At 50.0% G+C, this 22724-nt stretch overlaps 1 protein-coding gene across 3 annotated transcripts in view; it reads right to left on the minus strand.

Annotated features, from left to right (window-relative positions):
• COL27A1 (collagen type XXVII alpha 1 chain) overlaps positions 1–22724 on the minus strand; it is a 161273-nt gene that overhangs the window by 110344 nt on the left and 28205 nt on the right. For 2 of the 3 annotated variants that reach the window (XM_017875934.1, XM_017875933.1), the window contains exons 6-8: positions 11086–11139; positions 9526–9579; positions 422–466 (exon numbers count right to left, since the gene is read on the minus strand). In XM_017875934.1, the coding sequence (XP_017731423.1) occupies positions 422–466; positions 9526–9579; positions 11086–11139 (153 nt within the window). The remainder of the gene's footprint in view (positions 1–421; positions 467–9525; positions 9580–11085; positions 11140–22724) is intronic. The other variant, XM_017875935.1, reaches the window with a different exon arrangement.

Consider the following 22724-nt stretch of genomic DNA (forward strand, 5'->3'; position numbering starts at 1 on the left):
AAAAAAAAAAAAAAAAAAAAAAAAAAAAGAAATCACTGAGGAGGCCTGGCTGGTTCTCCCATGCTGGCAGGGCTGCTGTTTGACTTGGGCCAAGCCAGCCAAAATTCCTGCAAACCCCGTGGTGGCATGTATAATATCCCCTAACATCGCCCGGAACAGGCCAGCTATTCATGGCTCCAACTGGCATTGCGCGGCTCATGCCAACATCAGGCCGGCATGGACTCTGGCTCTTTTGGGCAAATGTGGCTGGGCGAGAGAGATGGGGTGGGCTGGAGTGGGCTGGAGGCCCCAGCAGGGTGAGAGGCAGAACAGCCTGGCTCTAGGCTGGCTCACAGAGCAGGATCTAGGGAGGGGGCCAGAGACAGGTAGGGACTGGGAGGAGGAACAGCGACCAGGGCAGGGCTGAGGCTGAGGCCCTCACCTGTTCTCCGGGGTGCCCTGCTGGTCCAGGATAGCCCTTGTGTCCCTGTGGGGGGAAGAAGCTGCATCAGGCAGGGAGGATACATCTGGGCCTGGAAATTGCAAGGGCCCAGCCTCCTGGCCTGCTCTGTTCAGCACCATATGTACTGCGTCCAGGATGGAGTGTGCGCTCAGTAAGCGTTCTCCAGATGGATGCAGATACCATGTGACGGTTCGCACATTCCCAAGGTTTTCTCTCTGCTCCCAGTGGCTCTTAGGCAGAGGACATCATGGGGGTCATTCACTGCTCTGGCAGAGTTGGTGAGACGAACTGGAACAGAGCAACTGTGACCCAGAGACAGTGTATCGCAACCATTCCTTCTGAATCCAGAGGTAAGGTGAGACCATCTCTCAGGGCTAGGATTTGTCAATGGAGGAGTAGACTGAGTAGGACTCGAGGTCTGGAATGTGCTGAGCAACCACATCACACGTGATGCTGGGATTCCCTCCCCTATCAGGACCTGCCCCTTCTCATAAAGCCCCCATCATAGGCCTTGACCACATATATTAACCCAAATAGCTGTTTCCCTTCTCCCACTGGCCCCAGCTCCTATCCCAGGGAGGAATAGGCCACCCAGATACTAATGAGAAGGACTCTGGCAACGCCCCAGTACCAACTTTGACCCTCTGTCCTGATAGCCCAAAGACCATGGTGTAAGGCATGTCCAGGCCAGGCCTCTGGGTGGGTGGAGAGAACCAAGCTGAGTGTGTGCTTTCAGGTGGCACAAGGTATAATCACCTAAGCCATTTCATAAGAGTAAGGAGGTCTCCAGAGGAAACCTCACACTTCAAGTTTCCATCAGCTGGGGGGGCTTCCACGGTACACAGGGTAGCCACACTTATCCATGTTAGACCCTCTTATGCAGGGAGCTCTGGGATTGGTTTAGATGCTGTCCCTAACTTACTATGCAACTTTGGGTGGGTTACTACCCTTCTCTGAACTTCAGATTAGGGAGTTAGAACTCTGAGTCCCCTTCAGCTCTGATGTTTTAGAACCCCAGAGTTTGAAGACCCCCTCCAGAGTCACACACAAGACTAGAACACACACACGCCCGCATGCACGCTCAAACCTGTAGACCCTCTCTATGCGCTGCCATTTACCCAGGACTACATGCATAACAGATGACTTCATCTACTCCTTCCAACAGTCAGATGAGCTGGGGTGGGGGGTGACTATCACCTCCATTTTACAGAGGAGAACACTGAGTCTCACAGAACTGAAGATGCCTGCCCTGAGTCCCATTGCTAACAAGCCACAGGCACTCACTACCAGATCCTTCTGACATCTGGAGCCACACTGGGAACCTTGCAAACATCCCCAGACATGTGCAGCTCCATGCACAGGCACAAACACACACAGGTATACACACTCAACACCCCCCATCAGCCCCCAGGAGGTGGGGACTCTTCATTATAAACAGCAGAGTCAGTTTGATCTAAGAGGTCTGGAGAGTTTACAAGCATTCTTTCTGCACCTATTCATGTCTCAAGAGCCCTCAGTGACATGATTGTATCTCAGATCCAGGGGCCTATGGAGATTGACGCAACAAGGTTGGGTGAGATTCTTCTAGCTGGGGCGTGTACTCTTTTCCCCAGTGGGCAAACTGGGGCATACAACCTCTTGTTTCAGACCCATCTGGATTCCAGTGCTGCTCTACTAACTAACTGGCTGTCTGGGTGACCCAAAGCCAATGACTTCACCTCCGAGAATCTTGTTTTCCTCAATTATAAAATGGGGCTATAAAGTTGGAGCAGGGATGGCAAGATAGAAAGTGTGTAAAGCGCAGTATTTGGCATTGGATTCAAGGGTGCTGTAAAGGTTAGCTGCTGTTATAATCTTCATTTTTCATTCATTCGGTAAACATTTACTGAGTTTTCATGCTCCAGCCCCGTTCTAGGCACAGGAAGAATGAGACAGACAACATTCTTTGCCCTAAAGGAGTTTACATTCTAATTAAGGAGGTAAAAAACAAAGTGAACATAAAAATAACATCTGGGCTGCAAGGAGAGAGGAATGGGGAGTTGCTCAGTGGGTACAGTTTCAGTTTTGCAAGATGAAACATTTCTAGATATTAATTGCACAACAATGTACGTAATGCTATCGAACTGGACACTTAAAAATGGTTAAGATGGTAATTTTACATTATATGCTTTTTAACCACAATTAAAATAAAATCCTTTCAGAAACAGGGAGAAAATGTCTAGTAGTGATCAGTGCTGTGAAGAAAAGGAAGTAAAGTTATGGACAGAGAATGCAGCACTGGGGAGGGACGGTGAATAGAGGGTGGGATCAAGGAAGGCTGCTCTAAGGAGATGAATGGGATGAACACAGAGCTGGCTGTGGGATGGAGAAAGGCAGTGCAGGCAGAGGAAATAGCAAGTGCAAAGGCCCTGAGGCAAGAACGCCCTCAAGTGGCTTGGAGGGAACACAGGAAGGCCTGTATGACTGGAATAGAATGGGCGAGAGGGTGAACGATGGGGGTGGTTGGAGAAGCAGGAGGCCAGAGCATGCTGGTGGTAATATGATACAAAACCACAGAAGCTCTTTGAGCAGGGACGTAGCGCGACAAGATATAACTAACAGCCGTGATCATCATTTTTCCACCTAGAGCTTGCAGATGAGGAAGAACAAGTGAAACCTTTTCCCAGTGAAGAGCTGAATGGAGCCTTGCACTCTTGGTTGTGTGACTCCGTATGGGTAATTATCCTCTCTGAAGCTCACTCTGTTGTATTCTACCTGCCTGCAAAGATCCAATGGAGTAACAGGACAAGAACCCCAAGAGAACCATAAGGTGGGGTCCAGGGGGCCGTTGGCCATCACCAGCTCCTGTGGCTTCATCTGCAGCCACAAGAACCCTGCTGAAAACCAATTCTTCAGTCCCCATACCTCCCCACAAAGGAAGCAGAGGCATTTCTCCAGTGAAATCCTAGGAGAAGATTTCAAGTAAACCCTCTTGCTCAGGATGCAGCTAAATGGAAGTGAATGATCATCACCGGTATGCATGGTGGCAGGCCCTGTGCCTGGCTCAGCACTGAAGCCTTCATATTTCAGTTCATGGACTCCTTGCTATCACCCCTAGAAGGCAGAAATTACCATACACGTTTGCCAGTTGAGGAAACTGATATTCAGAGAAGTAAAGAGACTTTGCTGAGGCCACACAGCTTTCTAGGGGCAGTGCCAGGCCTGTAACTCGAATCCCACATCCTTAGCCATCAAAAAGCATGGGATGAGACATGCTCATTGAGGCCTAAGGCCTGCCTAGAAGAGCCACAAAGCCACTCAAGGAGAGATCCCCTTATAGATGCCCTCCCTGGAATGAAAGTTTCACATCACTGCAGCATTATTCAGGCAGAGGTCAGTCATGAAACCCTGGAATAACTGAGTTGAAAGGGACCTAAACCATTAGTTTGGCAATCTCCTTTCTCACTGGACGGACTGAGAAACTGAAGCTCAGAAAGGGAAGGGACTTGTCCAAAGTCACCTAGCAAGTTATGGCCAAGTCAATACTTTTCCCCGGACTCCAGACCCACTGGGATATACAATTTCTAGGTATCTCTTGATCAAGGGACCCTGAAGGGCCTTAAACATTGCCATGAACACCCCAGTTTCTCCTGGATGGCCAGGAGCAGCAGAGCGAGCATAGCCAAGGTGGGAGGTAGGAGGTAGGAGGTGCTTATGCTCCCTGGAAGCATCTTAACAATGTTTACCAAGCTGAGGCCGGCAAATAGCTCCAAATGACAGGGCCCCAGACCTGCAAGAATCTAAACCATTATCTTGTGCTGCGCCCCACCAATTATGGGGCGGGTGCTGACCGCAAGGTGGGCCTGTGGGCAGTGACTTTCCAGTTTGTGATCGGTGCCTGACTGGCACTAAGGGAGAGGGAATGTTTCGGGGAGCTCCAGGGACCGTGGTGCCTGCAAGGGGCCTCTGGCTGCCCAGCAGGCGGGTCTCCACAGGACCTGTGTTTATAATAGAACTTGGTCTATATTTTGGTTTGGGAGCCAGATTAATCATTGCTTACAATGCGCAAGGAGAAACCAGACATCACCTCACTGTTGCTACAGACCGTCTCCCCGTCTGGCTGGGCTGCTTTTTGGGCTTTGGGCAGGGAGGGGAGGGGTCCGGTCCTTGCCTGGGGGTCCTAGGGACCAATATGTACTCAGATATCGGCTGTCCACCCAGGCTCCACCTTGGCCTGAGCAAGGCCTCAGCTCCCGTTGTAATTGAGCTGAAACTCACCAAGCTTGCTTAGCTCTCCATGAATCTCTGCTGAACTTCCCTACCTCCTGGGCAGCCCACACCCCAGACTGGGCCATCAGCAGGACAGAAAGAATCAAAGAGTGAGAAACACATGACTAGAGTAGAGGGTCTTATTATGTGATGCTGGACAAGGTGCCTCTCTGGACCTCAGTTTCCCCAGCTGGCCTCTCCAAGTGTCCTGTGGGCTCAGAAACTGTAGGATTCCGAAGTCTGTGGCTAGTCTAAAAGCACAGTCCATCATGGCGCAGCCAGGTGTCTGACACCAAACTCTGCTCTGTGGATACCTGAGACCGCTCCAGGCAGGAAGGTATATTTTCTGTATGGCTTATTCATTTATCCAGTTGTTCCTTCATCAAACAAATGTCTGCTGAGCCGCAGCAATGACCAAGACCCTGTGTTAGGCACTAGAGATACACCAATGAACAGAAAAAACTCTACTTTCTAGAAGGGGATGTGGGCATTAAATGCATATTAAGTGCAATGAAGGAGAATGGTAGAAGAATATAGATGCACCCAGCCACAGGAGGCGGCATTATAAACTGAGGCTTGGGGGAGGAGCAGGGCTTGGACAGGAGACACAGGATGGGATAGGAGGGATGCCAGTGGGTATGGGCTATAGAAGCAGGGGAGCCTGGAGAAGTTTCTCGGGGGGAACTCTACGGAATTGGGGGTGCCATACTCAGGCAGAACCGGAAGTTCGCAGAAAGGCGGGAGATCGTCTCAGGCGGCCTCAATCACATTTCCCCAGACACACTTCCAGATGACCCCTGTGCTCTCCCATGTTATTACAGCTTCCCACAGATAATGGCCAACTCAGGCAGCATTCCTGCTAGGGGGCAGGGTGGGGGCAACAGGAGGGAACTGAGGGGAAGTCAGGCTGGAGAGAAGCAAGTCAGGTTTTGATTTGAGTAGCAGTTTTGTTCCATGCATCATGTCTATCTGGGGCAGTATGGTAAGAAAAATTCAGGGTCTGTCTCAGGGCTTGGCCAGAAAGATCAATTCGTGATGCTTGCCAGAGGTGAGGAGCGAGGGAGGTGAATGTGGTCAGCACTGCGCTAAGCCCCATGTGGGGAAACAAAGATGAACGGGTTGGGTTCTGTCCTCTGTCCAGTCTAAGCAATGTGTCGACACTAGTGGGTTGCCCACTAGCCCAAAGAAGCTGAGAAGGGAGGCCAAATGGTCAGAGAAGGGAGGGGTGACTTCTGCCTGGAGGTGCTGGGGAGTGCTCTTGGAGAAGATGCTATTCTTCTCTAAGAACAGAGCCAAGGGGCAGGCACATGAGGATAAGTGTGGAGGAGAGGGCATGCCTGGGGAGGGCACAGCAGAAGCAAACACAGGGAGGCAGGAAGGCCCAGGGCACACGGGATTGGATGGGGCCAGGGTTTCTACACAGCAGGGGGCAGGGAGGCAGGAAGACCCAGGGTACATGGGATTGGATAGGGCCAGGGTTTCTATACAGCAAGGTTTCTCAACCTTGACTTTGTGGGCTGGACACATCTTATATGTGTATGGGAGGGAAGGGCTATCTTGTGCATTGCAGGATGTTTAGCAGTATCTCTGGCTTCTACTCATCAGAAGCTAGCAGCACCTCCCTCCCAGTTGTATGTAATGGCCAAAAATCTCTCCAGACATTGCCAACTGTTCCCCAGGGGGCAAAATCACCCCAAGTTGATAATTACTGGTCTCTAGGAAAGAAGGCAAGAGAGTTAGATGAGAGAGAGCATGGGAGGTGCAAATGGAGTTCTGGCAGCCTTCTTGGCTAGTGGAGGGCGGTTAGCTGGAAACTAGCAAAATGACTAGCACTACCAGATGGGCAAGACCTTCTTCAGATGCTTCTCTTCATGATCATGATCACTATTCATTCATTGCATAAATGCATACAAAGTGCCTGCCGTGTGCCAGCCCCGTGCTGAGTGCAGGGATATTACATCTCATTTAATCCTCCCAACCACCTCATGATGTGGCTGAGGCCCAGCAAGCTGAGGCGACTTGCCCAAGCTCACACAGCAGGAGAGGGACAGAGCAGGGATTCCACCCAGGTCTATCTAACCTGGTTTGCATGTCTTCCCCACCTTGGGAACTGGTCCAGCAAAGTCCTTCCACAAGCATCTCAGGCAGTGGCAGAGAAACAAACCTTCTCAGGCAGGCAGGCTCTTTTTTACTGGATGGACACTGTCTTGTCTGAGAAACTGTTTCAATCAGCCTTGTGTTGACTGAAAGGGCCTGAGGGTCAGAAGACCTGGGTTCAAATCCTAGCCCTGCAGCTTAGAAACCCATGGAAGGTATTTCCATTAAATTGGTGCCTCTTATTCTTGGCTGCAAATGGGAACCACCTGGAGGCCTTTTAGAGCTACTGATGCCTGAGTCCCACTCAGACCAACAGAGCCAGAATCACTGCAATGGGGCCTGAACTCCCTAGCTGGGAGCCACTGCTGTAGACTGCAGTCGCCAACCAAAACTCCCTTTCTCTTGCTGATTTTTCTCCATAGCACTTTCTGTCTTATAGTGTACCTTTTATTTTTACTGTTTTCTTTGTATTATCTCTGTGCCCACCCCAAGAATGCAGGTCCCAGGAATTTTTGTCCATTCAGCTCAGTGGCTGGCACATTACAGGCATTCAATAATTCTTGTTAAATAAATGAATACATAGGATTATCCATGTTGCCTCAGAATGACACAAAAATTCAATGTGCTGGTGATCACGAAGAGGAAGCTGACCTCACCTCTTATCCACTCACCTTCCTTCTCCCCTCAAGGCTTCCCACAAGAAGTAACGCAGAAAAGCCATACTACAGGATCAGAGCCAAGTGGCTGCTGTTGTCACCAAAGACGTGTGTGATAGGAGAGACCACCTACAATGGTGGCCCCAGGCACATTGCCCACGGCAGTAGTTCTCTTCTCTGATCCCCGCTACTGGTCAGGGGTCTCTGCCTTGGGATCTGAGCTCCCCAACGCTTCACCCAGCACCCTCTGTGAGTGGGTGACGCCAGCCTGCCACAGACCAAACTCTTCTGTGCGTGTCTAGGCCAGGGCCAGAGGGGAACGCAGAGCAATTGGCTTTGCCAAATAGTTTTCCAGCTGCACAGTGGCTCTTCATTAACTTAGAGAAGCTGCCTCTCCCTGCTCAGGTGAGCTGGTTCCTCTTGGTTGGGGGTCCTTGGCCCCCTGGACATCTGCTTAATGCAAGGAGCCCTGGCACCCCGGGCAGGAGCTGGTTCCAGTCTGGTTTCCCTATCTCCTGTCACCTCTGCTAGGCTGCCACCCCCCATGCAGAACAAGACCACCAGAGACTGCTTTATGAGCTGGGACCGGAAAGAGCCTTTTCCACTCACATCTCATCCATCAGAAAGCACTAGAGCCCAGAGGGGAAGTAAGTGGGGAGTGCGAATCCCTCTGTGTTCTCTGAGCCAGAAAAGACCATATTTCTCAGCTCACAAACAGCCACTGCTTCCAGACAGGCCTCTCAGGTTGGAGGTATGGCCTGCTCTGGCCATGGGGAAGGGAATGAGGGAACAAGATCCTGCAAGGCCCCCTGTGTCATGGGGCTCTCAAGGCAAGAACTGGGTGGAGCTGGGAGACACCCCAGCTGTCCAGATGAGAGCCAGATGGCCTAGAGAGAGTTCAGCTGTGGCCACAGCCGGGAGCCAGGGCAGAAGCTTAAGAAACAGTGGTAGGCCGATGGATTCACCAGATAATCCATCAGCAGTTGGGGATTTTCTTGGAAAAAGCAATTGATCCTTAAGCTGCATTGCCTTTCCCCCATTTCCTGAATACCTGCTATGCACAGGCTTCATGCTAGGTTCAGTAGGAAGAGCAACAAACCAGATTTGCACACCCTGGTTGGTGAGGCATACCTGGTAGCTCAGAATAACTAAGCCAAGACAGCTTAAGTGTCCTTGAGCAGAGAGGAGCCTCCTGGCCTGAAGCTGAGTGCTCCAGGAGGACTCCCGAGAGTAGGCACAACTAGAGTAGAGTCTTGAAGGAAGGGAGACACAGGCTGGAGGAGTCACAGAAATCCAGGGGGACTGTAAGCTACAGACCCACTACCTAGGAAATGCCAGTCTTTTCCCCGCACAGGTGTTTGGACAGGTAACTCCCCAGCATGGCTGAAATGGGGATGGGATGCGGGTGACATAACAACAGCCAGGAAGGTACAGAGAACCCACTGCCTCTCCAGATCATTCCCCTTCCCCTGCAGGGCATCAGCGAGGGCCACATATGAGACTCTGAGAGCTCATTGACTCGCCCAAGGTCACCCAACCAGGAAATGGCAGAAGGGGGAATAGAACCCAGGTCCAACTGACCACAGGGTCCACTCCCTCAACTTCTCTGCTCCAGGCCTTGCTCCTGGTCACACAGCCCCAGACTGTGCAGGGTCAGAGACGGGGATCATTGTCTCCATCTCATGTAGGAGAAGGCTGAGGAGTACAGACAGGACTTGTAGGCCCAAGGCAATTCAGCCAGTGGGCGGTGGAGCCAGGGCCAGCACAGGGTACTCCATCACCACAAGCTTTCTTGAAGATGGCCTTCCTGGGAGCAGCTTGGCCCCCAAAAGGAAGTACAGCAAACCAAGGATACTTCTTATGCTACCTCATTAACCACGGTGGCAGGCACCTACTGCAAGCCAAGGGATTCCCTGCCCCCAACAGTCACAACCCTTGGAAAGCTCTCTCCCATGTGCCCTGTGCCCAGGGGAGCTGGGCTGGGGCTGGGGAGAGGCAAGTGGGCCCACAGCTCTGCTGCCTGAAGACCTGGCTTGCTAGGAGGCCCACTGCACAAGGCAAAGCATCAAAACCAAACAGTACCTTTCGTCCCGGAGGTCCTGGATTCCCGGAGAGCCCAGGCAAGCCCATGTCGCCCTGCAAGACACAGACAAGGCGGGTGAGGCAGGAAAACGGGAGCAGAGACACACTGCTACACTACAAAATTGGAATTGTGACTTCCAATGGCTGGTTGTTTCCAAATGAGATTCATGGAGTACTAGAGGCCTCAGAGGAGACTCGGATGCTGCCCAGCAAGAAGAGTGGGTGGTGTACCCCGCCCTCTCCCCACTCAACTCAGCCGCTCCATCTGATCTATTTTATATACTGGGCTTCAGCAGAAGACACCACTTGAAGAACGGGTTCCGATACTAAAACCATGTTTGAAAACTATGTTCCAGAGGACGTGTGCCTTATCAGTCCCATATCAATCAGTCATCTCTCCCTGCAGTCCTGAGACACCTTCCCATGGCTGGGCATGCCGCTGGCCAAGCAGGGGGACATTTCTGCCACCACCCCAAGGCCTGAGAACAGGCCACACAGGAGCAGGAGAGAAGCCTGGGCTCCTGGGTGCCGATCTCATTTTGCCACTTACCAGCTGCACGACCTCCAGCAAGCCACCCCTACCTGGGCCTCCGTTTTCTCATCTGTAAGCTGGGCCCATTTGTCCTGGCTCATGGGGTTATGATGGGGGTCAAGTGGTAGTATATGGGAACGCTCTCCTGGGACCCTGGGTCACCCAGTAAATACACGCTAAGGGCAAACACCTAGCAGTGAGGATGTGAAGCAATAAGCCACCCATGTCTTGGGGAAATCAAAGAAAGCAGCCAATTCTAGGTGCCTTTAAGCACAGGAGGCTGGGCTGAGAAGCAGTGTTCAATCCATTGGGATGGCTCTAGGGCTGTGTCCAGAAGGAAGCCAGGCAGACCTGGGCATTGCTTCCAGGGTGTCTGTGCCTGGAAGATTGACACACTGGACAATCTCATGTGGAGTTCATGTGGGCTCCCCTCTTCCCATCTGTCCTGCACCCTCTCCAAGTCCCTTGCTCAGTTTATGGGGTGGATCCTTCAGAGATGGATGAAAGCCTTTAGCCAAAGTGTTTTTCCTTCTGCAGGCAAACCTGGTTTCATAGCCCTTCAGAGTTAGGGAGCCCTGAATCTCTGGCCTCCTAGAAATCCACAGACCCGTCTGCTCGAGTTAACCTCAGGAAAGGCTTTGAGTGTCTATTGGAAGCTTCCTGGCCATGTGCTACCAAGAAACTTCTGGATGCCCACGGTCACCTAGCAGGCCCTGCAGAAAGCCATGCAGGACATTAGGCAAAAGGACATTCACCAAGAGTGTGACCATAGGAGAAATCTTTTGTCGGTTTTGTTGGTTGCACTTTGGAAAGAAGGTGGCTGGGAATAACCTTGGGTGGGTTTGGTGTTGAGAAGGGCTAAAGGACTTCAGGGAAAAAACCAAACCACACCCTGACCCTTCTAGATGTTCCCACCTCACTGCCTTTGCCATGCATGGCCTCTGCCAGGACGGCTAGCTGCAGAGTGTGGTGATTTCACTATTGTCCACTCCCCTCTTCCCTGAGAACTGGGGTCCCTGGAAACCTACCTTTGCCCCATCGTGGGCCTTTCCTGGTGAGAGCCCTGGGTCCCCTTTCTGTCCCTGAAACAAAAACAATTCCACTTTGGCCACCAAGTCATCTAGAGAGGATGTCTGTCTCCCCACAAACTCTGCTCAAAGCCCTGCTCCCTTGCTTAAATGCCTTCCCATCCATCCTCCCACTCACACACCTCCAGAGGGTCTTCTCCAATTCCACTACTCCCCTGCTCTAACACCTTCCATAGCTCCCTGTGACTGCAGGGTGACAAAGTCCAAATTCCTCTTTCTGTTATCCCAAGTCTTCTGTAATCCAACCCATCCCAGGCACCCTATCTAGACTCTGCTCTCCTTTCAGCAGCCAAACCCACAGAGAGGGTCCCTCTGCTCTATCCTCAAACCACAGCCCACTCCCCAGCCATGTCCCACACTGTCCTGCCACCAGGCTGTTGCTCAGGCAGTCACCTGCACCTAGAAACCCTTTCTCCAACCATCATTAGCCAAACCACAAACATTCTTCAGTTCTCATCCGGAATGTGTCCTCCACATCCTACTTGTAGAGCTCTGCGCCCATCCTCCAGGTGACCAGTCTCTGCCTGTGCACATGGCCAGGACTGTCTCCTGGCTTGTTCCCCTGGGGCTCTCAGGGGTTTCTGAGAGACATGTCCAAGAGGCATGTCAATACTTTTTGATTTTCCAGAATGTTGATATCCACCTCATTGGTCTCTACATGAGGTTCAGTGCACAAACAGCCACTTACATGTGTGTACGGCCCTTCACAGTTGACAGTATCCCTCACCTCACTAGATTCCTACAGTCTAGTGAGGCAAGGGAAGCATTATTCCTCCCATAATATATTTGGGAAAACTAAAGCCAGGAGAAGGAAAGGGACTGTCTAGGGCCTCAAGATGAGGCATTCTAACCCTGATTGGTGACTCCCAGACCTGCGTTCCAGGATGCCCTGGCTCTGGCTGGGTTAGAATAGGCAGTAACTTGACGAGAAACTGACAAGCAGTGAGTCCCCAGTCAGAGGCAAGCACTCTTTGTTCCTAGCGTAGGGACAGTCCCTGTCACACAGATCCTGGCTCCGGAGAGCACGGGGCTCAGGAAAAGGGTCCACAGATTCACCAGCCGCGTCTCTCACGGGGTGCTCCTGGCTGCGGCTCCTCTCCTTTGGCCAAACCTGATCAGATGACTCAGGAAACAGCCCTGTGGAAAGTCGGTCCACCCTGTGTCACCTTCTAAGAGCTCCTAATCTTTGTCCCCATTCCTATCCCACCTTGAGCCCTCTCCCCTGCCTGCCTCAGCTGGGCGCAGAGTCAGAAGTCCTGGACCTGCCAGACTCACAGTGGGACCTCAGGCAAGTCACTGCACCTTCCTGAGCCTCAGCTCCCTCACCTTTAAAGTGGGGACCACACACGCGCACCCGCGCACACACACACACATACACGCGCGCACGCACACACATACGCGCGCATACACACACGTGCGCACGCGCACACACACATGCATGCGTGCACACAAACACACAAACACACGCCAGCTTCCCAGGTTTTCAGGCAAGGAGCCAGTGGGATAATGACCGTGACACATGGGAGGGGTGGTTTGGGCAACTTTAATTAATCCCCACTCGGTTCTTTTCTTCGTTAGAACTCAGATGTTCCAAATCCTGACTCAGTCACCCTCCACCAGATATCACTGCATTCTGAACTAGAAAGTGTCTCTAGGAGGGAAAGGAATGAGCTTTTGCTGCTCACCTACCATGCGCAGACACTGAGCTGGCCCCACTCTGTAGACCAGCTCCTTTAGTCCTCATAGCACCCATTTGTTCCAAGGAAGGACAAAGGCGGGTTCAGAGAAGCCAAATCCCAGCCTGGGCTGGCGTTCCCTGGCAGGGAAGAGACAAAGGCTGAGTCCGTCCCCAGGCTAGGTCTGACTTCAAAGCCCCATTTGCAAATGGAAGACCTGGGTGCTTCTCCCACACTCCCCCTCCCCTCAGCTACCCAAGACTAAAAGTCCCCAGAACCCCAACTCTGTCCACCTGGGCCCCTCTAGGTCGTATCTTCTGCAGAACCTCACCTCTGGGATTCACCTTGCACTGCAGCTGCTCCTCCAGGACCCCCTCCCACCCTGGGCTGTTCAGAAGCCCAGCTCAATGCCTTTTATATCCATGGTACAAGGCCAGGCCTAGGGCTACTGAGGATTCCTATGGCCAAAAAAGGACAGCAGCTCTTTCTCAGCCAGCCTGTGCCCACCTCGATCTGCAGCTGATAGAGGAGCTGGGCTTAACAAGCTTTCAGGACTGGGCCTTCATGTATCCTATTCTGTTATCTTACAAAAAAAGGAAACTGAGATCCAAAATGATGACTTGTTCCCTGGCCCAAGGTCCTTTCCCAGGGCATTTTAGTTATTGACGGATTTCTCTCTGCATTCTTAGCAGCCAGCACAGTGCTTGAGATGCAATGCCTGCCCGAGTATGATACCTTCAAGTACAGATGCTACAAGCCAAGTCTCAGGATGAACAGAAGGCAGGGAATGCCATGGTGGGGAACAGACACACTCATGACCATGAGGGGCAAACCAGAGAGACCGGTGATGATGATAAACATTAATATTTACTGAGTACTCTTCTAAGCCCTGGACACATATTAACTCATTTAATCCTCCAAATCCATAAGGCGGCAACAATTACTATCCCCCTTTTACAGAAGAGAAAGCTAAGGCACAGCAGGAATAAGTCACCTGTCCAAGGTCACACAATTAGAAAGTGGGATTTAGTCATTCTATTACAAAGATACATGCATGTGTGTATTCATTGCAGCACTATTCAAAATAGCAAAGACATGGAATCAACCTAAATGCCCATCAATGATAGAGACTGGATAAAGAAAATATGGTACATATACATCATGGAATACTATGCAGCCATAAAAAGGAATGAAATCATGTCCTTTGCTGGGACATGGATGAAGAAGCCATTATCCTAAGCAAACTAATGCAGGAACAGAAAACCAAATACTATCTGCTCTCACTCATAAGTGGGAGCTGAACAATGAGAACTCATGGACGCATTGGGAAGGAACAACATACATTAGGGCCTGTTGGCGGCAGGGGATTGGGGTAGGGAAAGCATTAGGAAAAATAGCTAATGCATGCTGTGCTTAATACCTAGGTGATGGGTTGATAGGTGCAACAAACCACCATGGCACACGTTTCCCTATGTAACAAACCCACACATCCTGCACATGTGGCCCAAAACTTAAAATAAAAATTAAAAAAAAAAAGAAAGTGGGATTTAGGTTCTTGCAGTCTGGTTCCAGAGCCTGAACACTTTACATTTTGATATACTGCAGATGAAAAACTACAATCCAGTGGTAAGGAGAGGATAGGAAGAAACTGGAGAGAACTTCACCTAAACAGAGGTAAATCCTTAAAGGGAGTTACAGCTTTTGTAAGTTGAGGCTGGAAAAAGACCAGGAGGAACCAGATGAAGTGGCAGCTCAAGGGATGCTCAAGGTACCTCTAGATGGGTGAAGGTATGACTTCTGGGATAGAGCACACTATAAGTCTTCCCAGCCAGCCTCCTGCAAATCTTCCAATAATAAATATAAGTCATATACAAAGTCCAACTAACCATTTACATCTTCACAGGAACAAGAATCTTGTTGTCAGACCTGCTTTCCAGCCAATGAGCTTGTGTGACCATGACAGAGCCTGTGTGACCTTGAGCAAGCCACTTTCCCTCTCTGTATGTGAAATGGCAGACTCTGCCTGGATTAGTTAACAGAGCCAGGTGGTACTAGAAGACAGATGGGAGCCTTAAGTGCCAAGAACATAGCAGGAATGGGAACTACAGTGAACACCTTTCCTGCAGGTTGGGTTGGGAAATAGAACAGAAGGCTCAGGTGGCTGAGGCCCAGAGATGGGGTGAGACAAGGAAGGAATAAATCCCAAAAGATTTGGAAATTCTAGCCAGGCATGGTGTCTCATGCCTGTAATCCCAACACTTTAAGAGGCCAAGGAAGGAGGATCACTTGAGCCCAGGAGTTCTAGACCAGCCTGGGCAACAAAGTGAGACCATGTATCTACAAAAGCAAAAAATTTAACTGGGTGTGGTGGTGCACACCTTTAGTCCCAGCTACTTGGGAGGCTGGGTGAGAGGACTGCTGGAGTCTGGGAGGTTGAGGTTGCAGTGAGCTCTGATAACACCACTGCACTCCAGCCTGGATGACAGAGCAAGACCCTGTCTCAAACAAACAAATAAATTAATGAATATTGAGAAATTCCGGGCTGGAAGCCTCCTATATAAGCCATCCTTGGTCTCGGTATCCAGCACAGGGCCTGGCTCAGAGAAGTCATCATAAAATGTTTCACAAATGAGCAAATGAGTGAACAGAGTCTCAAGAGACAATGGTAGGGATAGGAATGGGTCAAATCTGGCTCCAGCCCCAGAACTTTCTCTGAATTTTCACCAGGCCTCCTACTGTCACTACAACTATTTTCATGGGTCCAGAAGTTCTAGACAATGCAATAAGGCAGGAAAAATAAATAAGAACTACTAACCTTTGACGAAAATGAGACAATAATATGTTCTTTTCTGCAAATAATATGAATACCTATCTATAAAATCCAGGAGAACCAACTGAAATACTAATAGAATTAATAAGGTGATTTAGTAAGGGGATGGTTATAAATTAAATACAAAATTAAAAAAATACAAAAATTAGCAGTTATTTTCACTAGATGAGAGCTATCTAGAAAATACAATGGGGAGAATATTCCATTCATGACAGCAGAAAAATATAAAATTTCTAAGTATAAACCTAATAAGAAATGTACAGGGCTTATGTAATAAAAACCATTAAAATTTACTAAGACACATTGTAGAACTTGAACCAAATAGGAAGACATGCCATATTTTAGCTAGAAAATGTAATATTTTAAAGATGTTAATTCTTCACAAATTAATATATGTATTTAATTACAATTCCAGTAAAAGCCCAAGCGTTTTCCAAAGAAATTGTTAAGATAGGCATAAGGTTCATCTGACAGAATAAACAGCCAGAAATGTTTTAAATAAAGAGAAGAAGAAGGATACATAGTACAAAGATAGTAAATGTCATATAATTGGCATTTTACTAGCATAAAAATAAATAAACAATGAAACATAATACAATGGCTTGTATTAGATCCTTGTCTATCATAGAGTAACCAGTGGAGGAAAGATGTTTAACAAGTGGTTAACTATTGGTGGTAAAATAATGCTGGAACCCAACTCCATTTCCACCACCCCCATTAAGATGAATTCCAAATGGTTTAAATTTTTTAAGAGTACAAAAGACATTATGAAATGACAAGGAATATAATTGAATACCTAACTGATCTTAAAATAGGAAAAACATTTCTAGGTATAAAAGCAAAATAAAGAACCACAGATTTTACAGATCAATAGAGCCCTCCTGAGATTATCTGATATATTATTTTTTAAAAGGATAACATTTCTATTCGTGAAATTCATCATGAATACTCTTACGAAGCAAACAACAAACTGGAAAATATTTGTAAGGTGGACAAAGCCTTAATAACTTCAAAATAATGTTTACAAACCAATAACAAATGGCAACATCCCAACCTCCCAAAATAAACCAACTCATAAGTGGTGAAGTACAAATGGAAAAGAGATTTAAGAAAAACATACATCTCATAGATGATCAATGAAGTGAAAATGATAATAAATTATCTTCTTTTAAAAATATCTTCCTTTAATGCTAGCAGGAGCATAAATCAGTTTAACCTTTCTAGAAGGCAATTGCTAATAAAATAACAGCTAAACACTCATATGTCTCTCACGTGCAAGGCATATGATAAATCATTTGCATATATGTGTATATATGCATGTGTATGTATATACAAATACATCTTGGTATATGTCTTGATATATGTCCACATATACATATATAAATACACATACATGCGTGCACATACACACACACATAGTGAGGTATGAACTATGATCATCCTTGTTTTACAGAAGTGGAACCTGAGGCCCTCCAAGTTTTAAGTAACTTGCCCAAAGTCATGCAACCAGCAAATGATAGTGAGGTGGGAGATGAGACTTGACTCTGGAGGCAGGGCTTGGACTTGGGACCAAACTGAGGACCAGCTAAAACAGGCATGAGGTAGAATCACCTTTCCATAAGACATGCCCACTAGTGTGCCATGTTAGTTTACCATTGTTATGACAACCTGAAAGTTACTGCCCCTTTCCATGGCAATGACCTGATGACCTGGAAGTTACCACTCCTTTTCTAGAAATTTCTGCATATTCTGCCTCTTAATTTGCATATAATTAAAGGTGGGCATAAATATGACTGCAGAATTGCCCCAAACTGTTACAGTCAGCACACTGCCTATGGGGTAGCCCTGCTCTGCCTGAGCAGTCACGACGGAGCTGTTCTGCCACATCAATAAAGCTGTTTTCTTCTACCTTGAGCTCGCTCTTGAATTCTTTCCTGAGTGAAGCCAAGAACCCTCCCAGGCTAATCCCCAATTTGGAGCTTGTCTGCTCTACATCAGTAGAGCCAGGATTCAAACTTGGGCACACTGACTCCTGAGACTACATTAGCAATTCTGTTTTTGATGAACTTATCCTAATGAAATAACTGGAGATATTCTAACATTTATATACAGTAATGTTAATCAAGATAACATTTGTATATTAATTCAAAGTGGAACTGATTTTTTTTACAAATGGAGTAAGTTATATAAAGCATGAGATATTAGTGTTGATAGAATGCCATGAAGCCATTAAATCATATGTGATGGATGCCAAGTGGCTAACACAGGAGAATGTTCACAATAATTGTTAAGTGAGGAAGGCCAGATACCCAGCCACGACAAAGTGGATCCACACTCACATATATGACACACACAGGGAAGACCAGAGAGCTGTGGAGCTGAGGGCTAGATTGTCACCTTGAGGTCAGACAGCTGAGGGTTTGAATGCTTGCTCTGCCACTTACCAGAAATGTGACTCTGGGCAAGATACTTGGCCGCCTTGGACCTATTTCCTCATCTGTAAAATGGGGGTAATAATACCTGCTCTGCAAAGTATATAAAGCTCTTGGCTGGGGCCTGGCCCAAAGGTTGCTCAAAATGCTCTCAGAGTTTATTACTGGGCAGGACCACTACAGGTAGCTCACTTTCTTCTTGATATCTTCTGAACTTCTCCACATTTTCCTTGGGTGGCTGAGGCCCAGAGACGGGATGAGACAAATGAGCACTAAATCACAAAGGATTATAATAGTCTGGTCTGGAAGCCCCCTGTATATTCCATGTCTGATCTCAAGTGCCCAGCACAGGGCCTGGTCCAAAGGAAGGAACATTAGAGGAAGAGGAAAGGTAAAGCTCACACCAGCTCTGCCAGCAGCCACCTGGGCCATGGAGCCTGCTCTCTGCTGACCACTTCTCCTTCCCAGTGTCCAAGGGCCATAGTCATCCTGGCTAGTTCACTGCAGACCAAGTGGACCAGACCAGAGACAAGGTGGCTAGCTGCCCAAGAGTGGGAACAGGAGCCTCATGGCCCAGTGCAGGGAGTACTGGTGGGGAGCACTAGCTTCCCTCTCCAGAAGGAGTCCCTAGAGCTCCTCATTTGCACCAAGCACCTGCATCCTGCCTGACTCCACCATGGTCCAGCATCAGCACCCTGCCCCAGGGCAGCTCCAACCCTCCAGCTGGCCACCAGCCAAGCTCTGCTTCTCAAATGGCCTAAATGACGTTTGCAAACCTCATCTGGTCATGTCAATTCTGCTGAAATCCTTTTCAGGTCTTCCAGCTGCTCTTTGGATGAAGTCCAAAAATCATACCACCAACTGCCAGGCCTGTTGCCCTCGCCAGCCTCCTCCAGCCCCTTTGCCTAGTTGTCCACTGTACTTCAGACCTTGGTTCAACCTTCCTGTCCTCTGAGAAGGTGTCCCTCACCTCCTGGACAGGATCAATCCGCATATCGTGGGGTCTCTGAGCACCTCGGGCCTCTCACGTGGAGCCCTAGAGACCTAATCATGGTGTAAGTCTGCACTTGTCAATATGGTTGGCTTGTTTTTCTTTCTCGCTCACCTCTACACTCCCCAAGGGCAGGGACCATGCCTGCCTGTGTCCCTGATAGCCCCAGTGCCTCACACATGCTGACAGCTGCCCCTTCTGCAGCACCTGCCACGGGTCAGCACCATTCTAAGCGGAAACACATCCTCTCAGGGTCCTAGCTTCTCTGCCTCATTCTCAAAGTCCTGGATCCAACTCTGTGCTGGAGCTGACGAGCTCCCTTCCCTGCTGGATTGGAACACGGAATATGTGGGTAGATAGTAGATGGGCAGAGCCTTGGGCTCTGGAGGAAGAAGATGGGATGTAGCCTGGCTCTGGCTTGTACCAGCTGTGACGCCCTGACAAAGCTCCTTCTGGCAGGCAAACCCAAGGATCTGAAATACAGTCCCCCCACTGCCCAGCCATGATCCAGGCAAGGTCCCTTGGCCCTCTGAACTTTCACTCTTCTGCACCCTCAGTAGGGATGAAGTCCCTCACCTCAGGTTTCTCTCTTTCTTGGTCTTCCTCAAACCACCCATCTCTCCCACCCTTCAGTGTAGCAGAGGGATTGTCTTCTCACTAGGCCATAAGCACCTGAAGGCGGAGATGCACTGAAGGGATGATTGCATGGGGCTAATCCAGTTCTGTGCCCACAGGGCAAGCCCTGCCAGGTGTGACTGATTTATCTGTCAACAGCCCATAGTGGGTGCTCAATACACGTTTGTTGACTGAAGGAGGATGAACGGATGGGTGGCCCCAGACACCATGCACTGAGGTTCCACAGTGCTCTCAGCAGGGCCAGCAGGAGGAGCTGATGGAGTGTCTGCTACCACAGGAGCAGGGAGTGAGTCTGGCGGTGGGAGGAGACAGGCTCCACTGGTCCCAGAGTGAGTTAGGCAGGGGCAAGCCTGGCCATTCAAAACAGCTGCTGATGCTCAGCATCAGGGGCCAGCACAGGCCTTGGGGGAAGCCAGCCCTACAGTCCCACCAGGTCACCTCCCATCCCAAAGGGGATCTGCTCAACAGTGAGGACCCTAGGACCCTCTTCCCAGAGTCCCACCCATTCATGCAGACACACAGCTTTCTCATCCAATCTCAGCCAAGTCATTACTCCCATCCAGGGAGGGCCTCTGCTTTAACCTTTTCCTGCCCATGCCACAGATCAGCCTAGGGCCCTGGCCCAGTTACCTGGGCCTCCTACCTAACCAGCCTGCCCGGGGGCCCCCTCTGTTCACCCTTGGCCTCAGGGCCAAGTGTCCAGGCAAAGGGCAAGATGTTTCCCCCTGGCATTTTATGCAAGTCCCAATGAGAGAAGCGGCCTCTGACTCCAATGTATTTTATAGAACCCACACCCTTGTCTGCTATACACAGATGTAAATGGGAGTCCTGTCCGTGAGGCCCCGAGTCCATGGTTTCCAGTCCCATGTGGCGGCAGGAGAACTCACTTGCTAGGGAGAAGCCTCAGTGGCCACACTCAGAGATGTGTCTCAGAATGCGAGGGGAAACAGCTGGCAGGCCCTCCTCCTACCATGGCACATCTGTTAGCAAGATTGGGGTGGGCTACCATGGTGCTGGCACTGAGGTCCCACAGTGCTCTGAGCAGGGCCAGCAGGAGGAGCTGATGGAGCATCTGCTACCACAGGAGCAGGGAGTGAGTCTGGGGGTGGGAGGAGACAGGCTCCACTGGTCCCAGAGCAGGCTAGGAAGGGGCAAGCCTGGCCATTCAAAACAGCTGCTGATGCGCGGCATCTTGATGTACCCACGGCCTCTGCAAAGCAGTAGTCTCCAAATGAGTTCCTGCCTCTCTGCCTGACCCGTGGGAGTAGGTTCCGCTGCCATTTCCTAGACAATGTCTTCATTGACCCGTGCCTCAGTTTCCCCATCTGTAAATGGGTACGGTATCTCCACCCATCTCTTTAGGTCTTTGTGGGGATCAAATGAGACCAGCCACATCAAATATACGCACAGTGCCTGGCACACAGGAAGGGTTCAGTATATGGCTGGTACTATAATCAGTGTTCACCCTGTGAAAGCCCAGAGCACCTCCAGGCAGCTGCTAAGCACTGGACACCAGAGGCCTCCACTGCCTGCCTTCCAAAAAGGAACCCAGCCCAGCTCTGGACTTAGAGTCACAGATCTAGAGGGGCTGAGGTCAGTGCTCCTGCACTCTGCTCTGTCCCAAGACTCTGGCACCACAGATCCATATGCCCAGGACTACCACGTGAGGCCTCTGTCCAAAGCTCCCAGGCAAGCTGATGGGCCAGAAGGAGTCCTACTCCTTGACTCAGGAGAGCTGGGCTTTAGAGGCTGCTCAGCAGCTCACTGTGCATGGCCTGGAGCCAATCAGTTCAGGGCTTTCCTTAAGCCATTCAACCTTTGCAGCTGGGTTATCAAAGAATGGCCCTGGACCTGGCCCAACCAAAGCCCAGGGGTGCACTTCACCTGGTTACCCCACAGATGACACAGGCTGGGTTGGGAGGCCCCTGAGCCAGGAGCCCGTCTGCCCTCCACAGCTCTTTTGGCACAGGCACTGCTCTCTTAGCTTCAGGGACTTTAGCATCTTCCTTCCCCTCCTCCTATCTCTCCAGCCATTCCGCAAGCTTTCTTTTCCCATGACCTAAATGTTGCTGGCTCTGGCACTCCTCTTGGTGCTCTGAGTTTCTCACTTCCAATGCAGGTTCTCACTTCCAACAACCTTGTCCTCTGCCAGAGCTCCAGGAACAGACTGAAGAGCTCAGCAAGTGGTGTTCCCATATCATCAAAGCATCAGCCACTAAGATCTCATTAAAAGTGAACTCGAGTATTCCAAGAAGACTCCCTGTGGGAAGTGGCATTTCTGCGCCAGCCTCCCCCTGGCTCTATCTCCAGCTCAGAGCAGTCCTGAGTTCCATAATATCTCTCCATAAATGATCACTTGACCGGGCTACATGTTTCCACATGCAACATCATCTGAGTCCCCTCCTGGGACCCAGTTCAGTCCCCAAGGCTAATATCAGGGAGGTAAAAACTGTCTGGTGTTTGTAACTGTCTCTCACCTTGCACCCAGCACCATCCTTTCCACCCTACCTCCTCCCACACCCCTAACTTGGCCTGGGCTAGCCTCCTTTCTCCCCTGTATCACCCCTGGTCTCCCGGCCTTGGCTCTGGTTCCCCACCCCCGCTTCATCCTCCTCATGGCATCTAGTGAGCTTTCTAAAACGTGATCTTTCCACATCCCTCCCCAGGATGCATCTTACAACACGGTAAGCCTTATGTTCTTAGTCTGACATTCAAGGCCAGCCTTCCCTGTTTAGCAAGAAATCACCCCTCTGCCCACTGCCCTGAAGGCTCTGGGTTCCAACTGCCCGACTCCCCCAAGTCTCTCCCAGCCGGAAGCACTGTGTCTCCAGATCAGGCACAGGGCCCAGCCCTGGAAAGGGGTCCAGAGGGTGATCCTGGCTTGGGTGGGAATCCCCCTCAGTGCCCCTGAAGCCCTCCCACCAGGCGCCCCTGGGAAGCACTTCAAACATGGCTCCAACCCCAGCACCCACCAGGCGCCCCTGGGAAGCACCGCAAATATGGCTCCCACCCCA

This window comes from Rhinopithecus bieti, unplaced genomic scaffold (genome assembly GCF_001698545.2).
Source record: "Rhinopithecus bieti isolate Rb0 unplaced genomic scaffold, ASM169854v2 scaffold_9997, whole genome shotgun sequence".
NCBI lineage: Eukaryota > Metazoa > Chordata > Mammalia > Primates > Cercopithecidae > Rhinopithecus > Rhinopithecus bieti.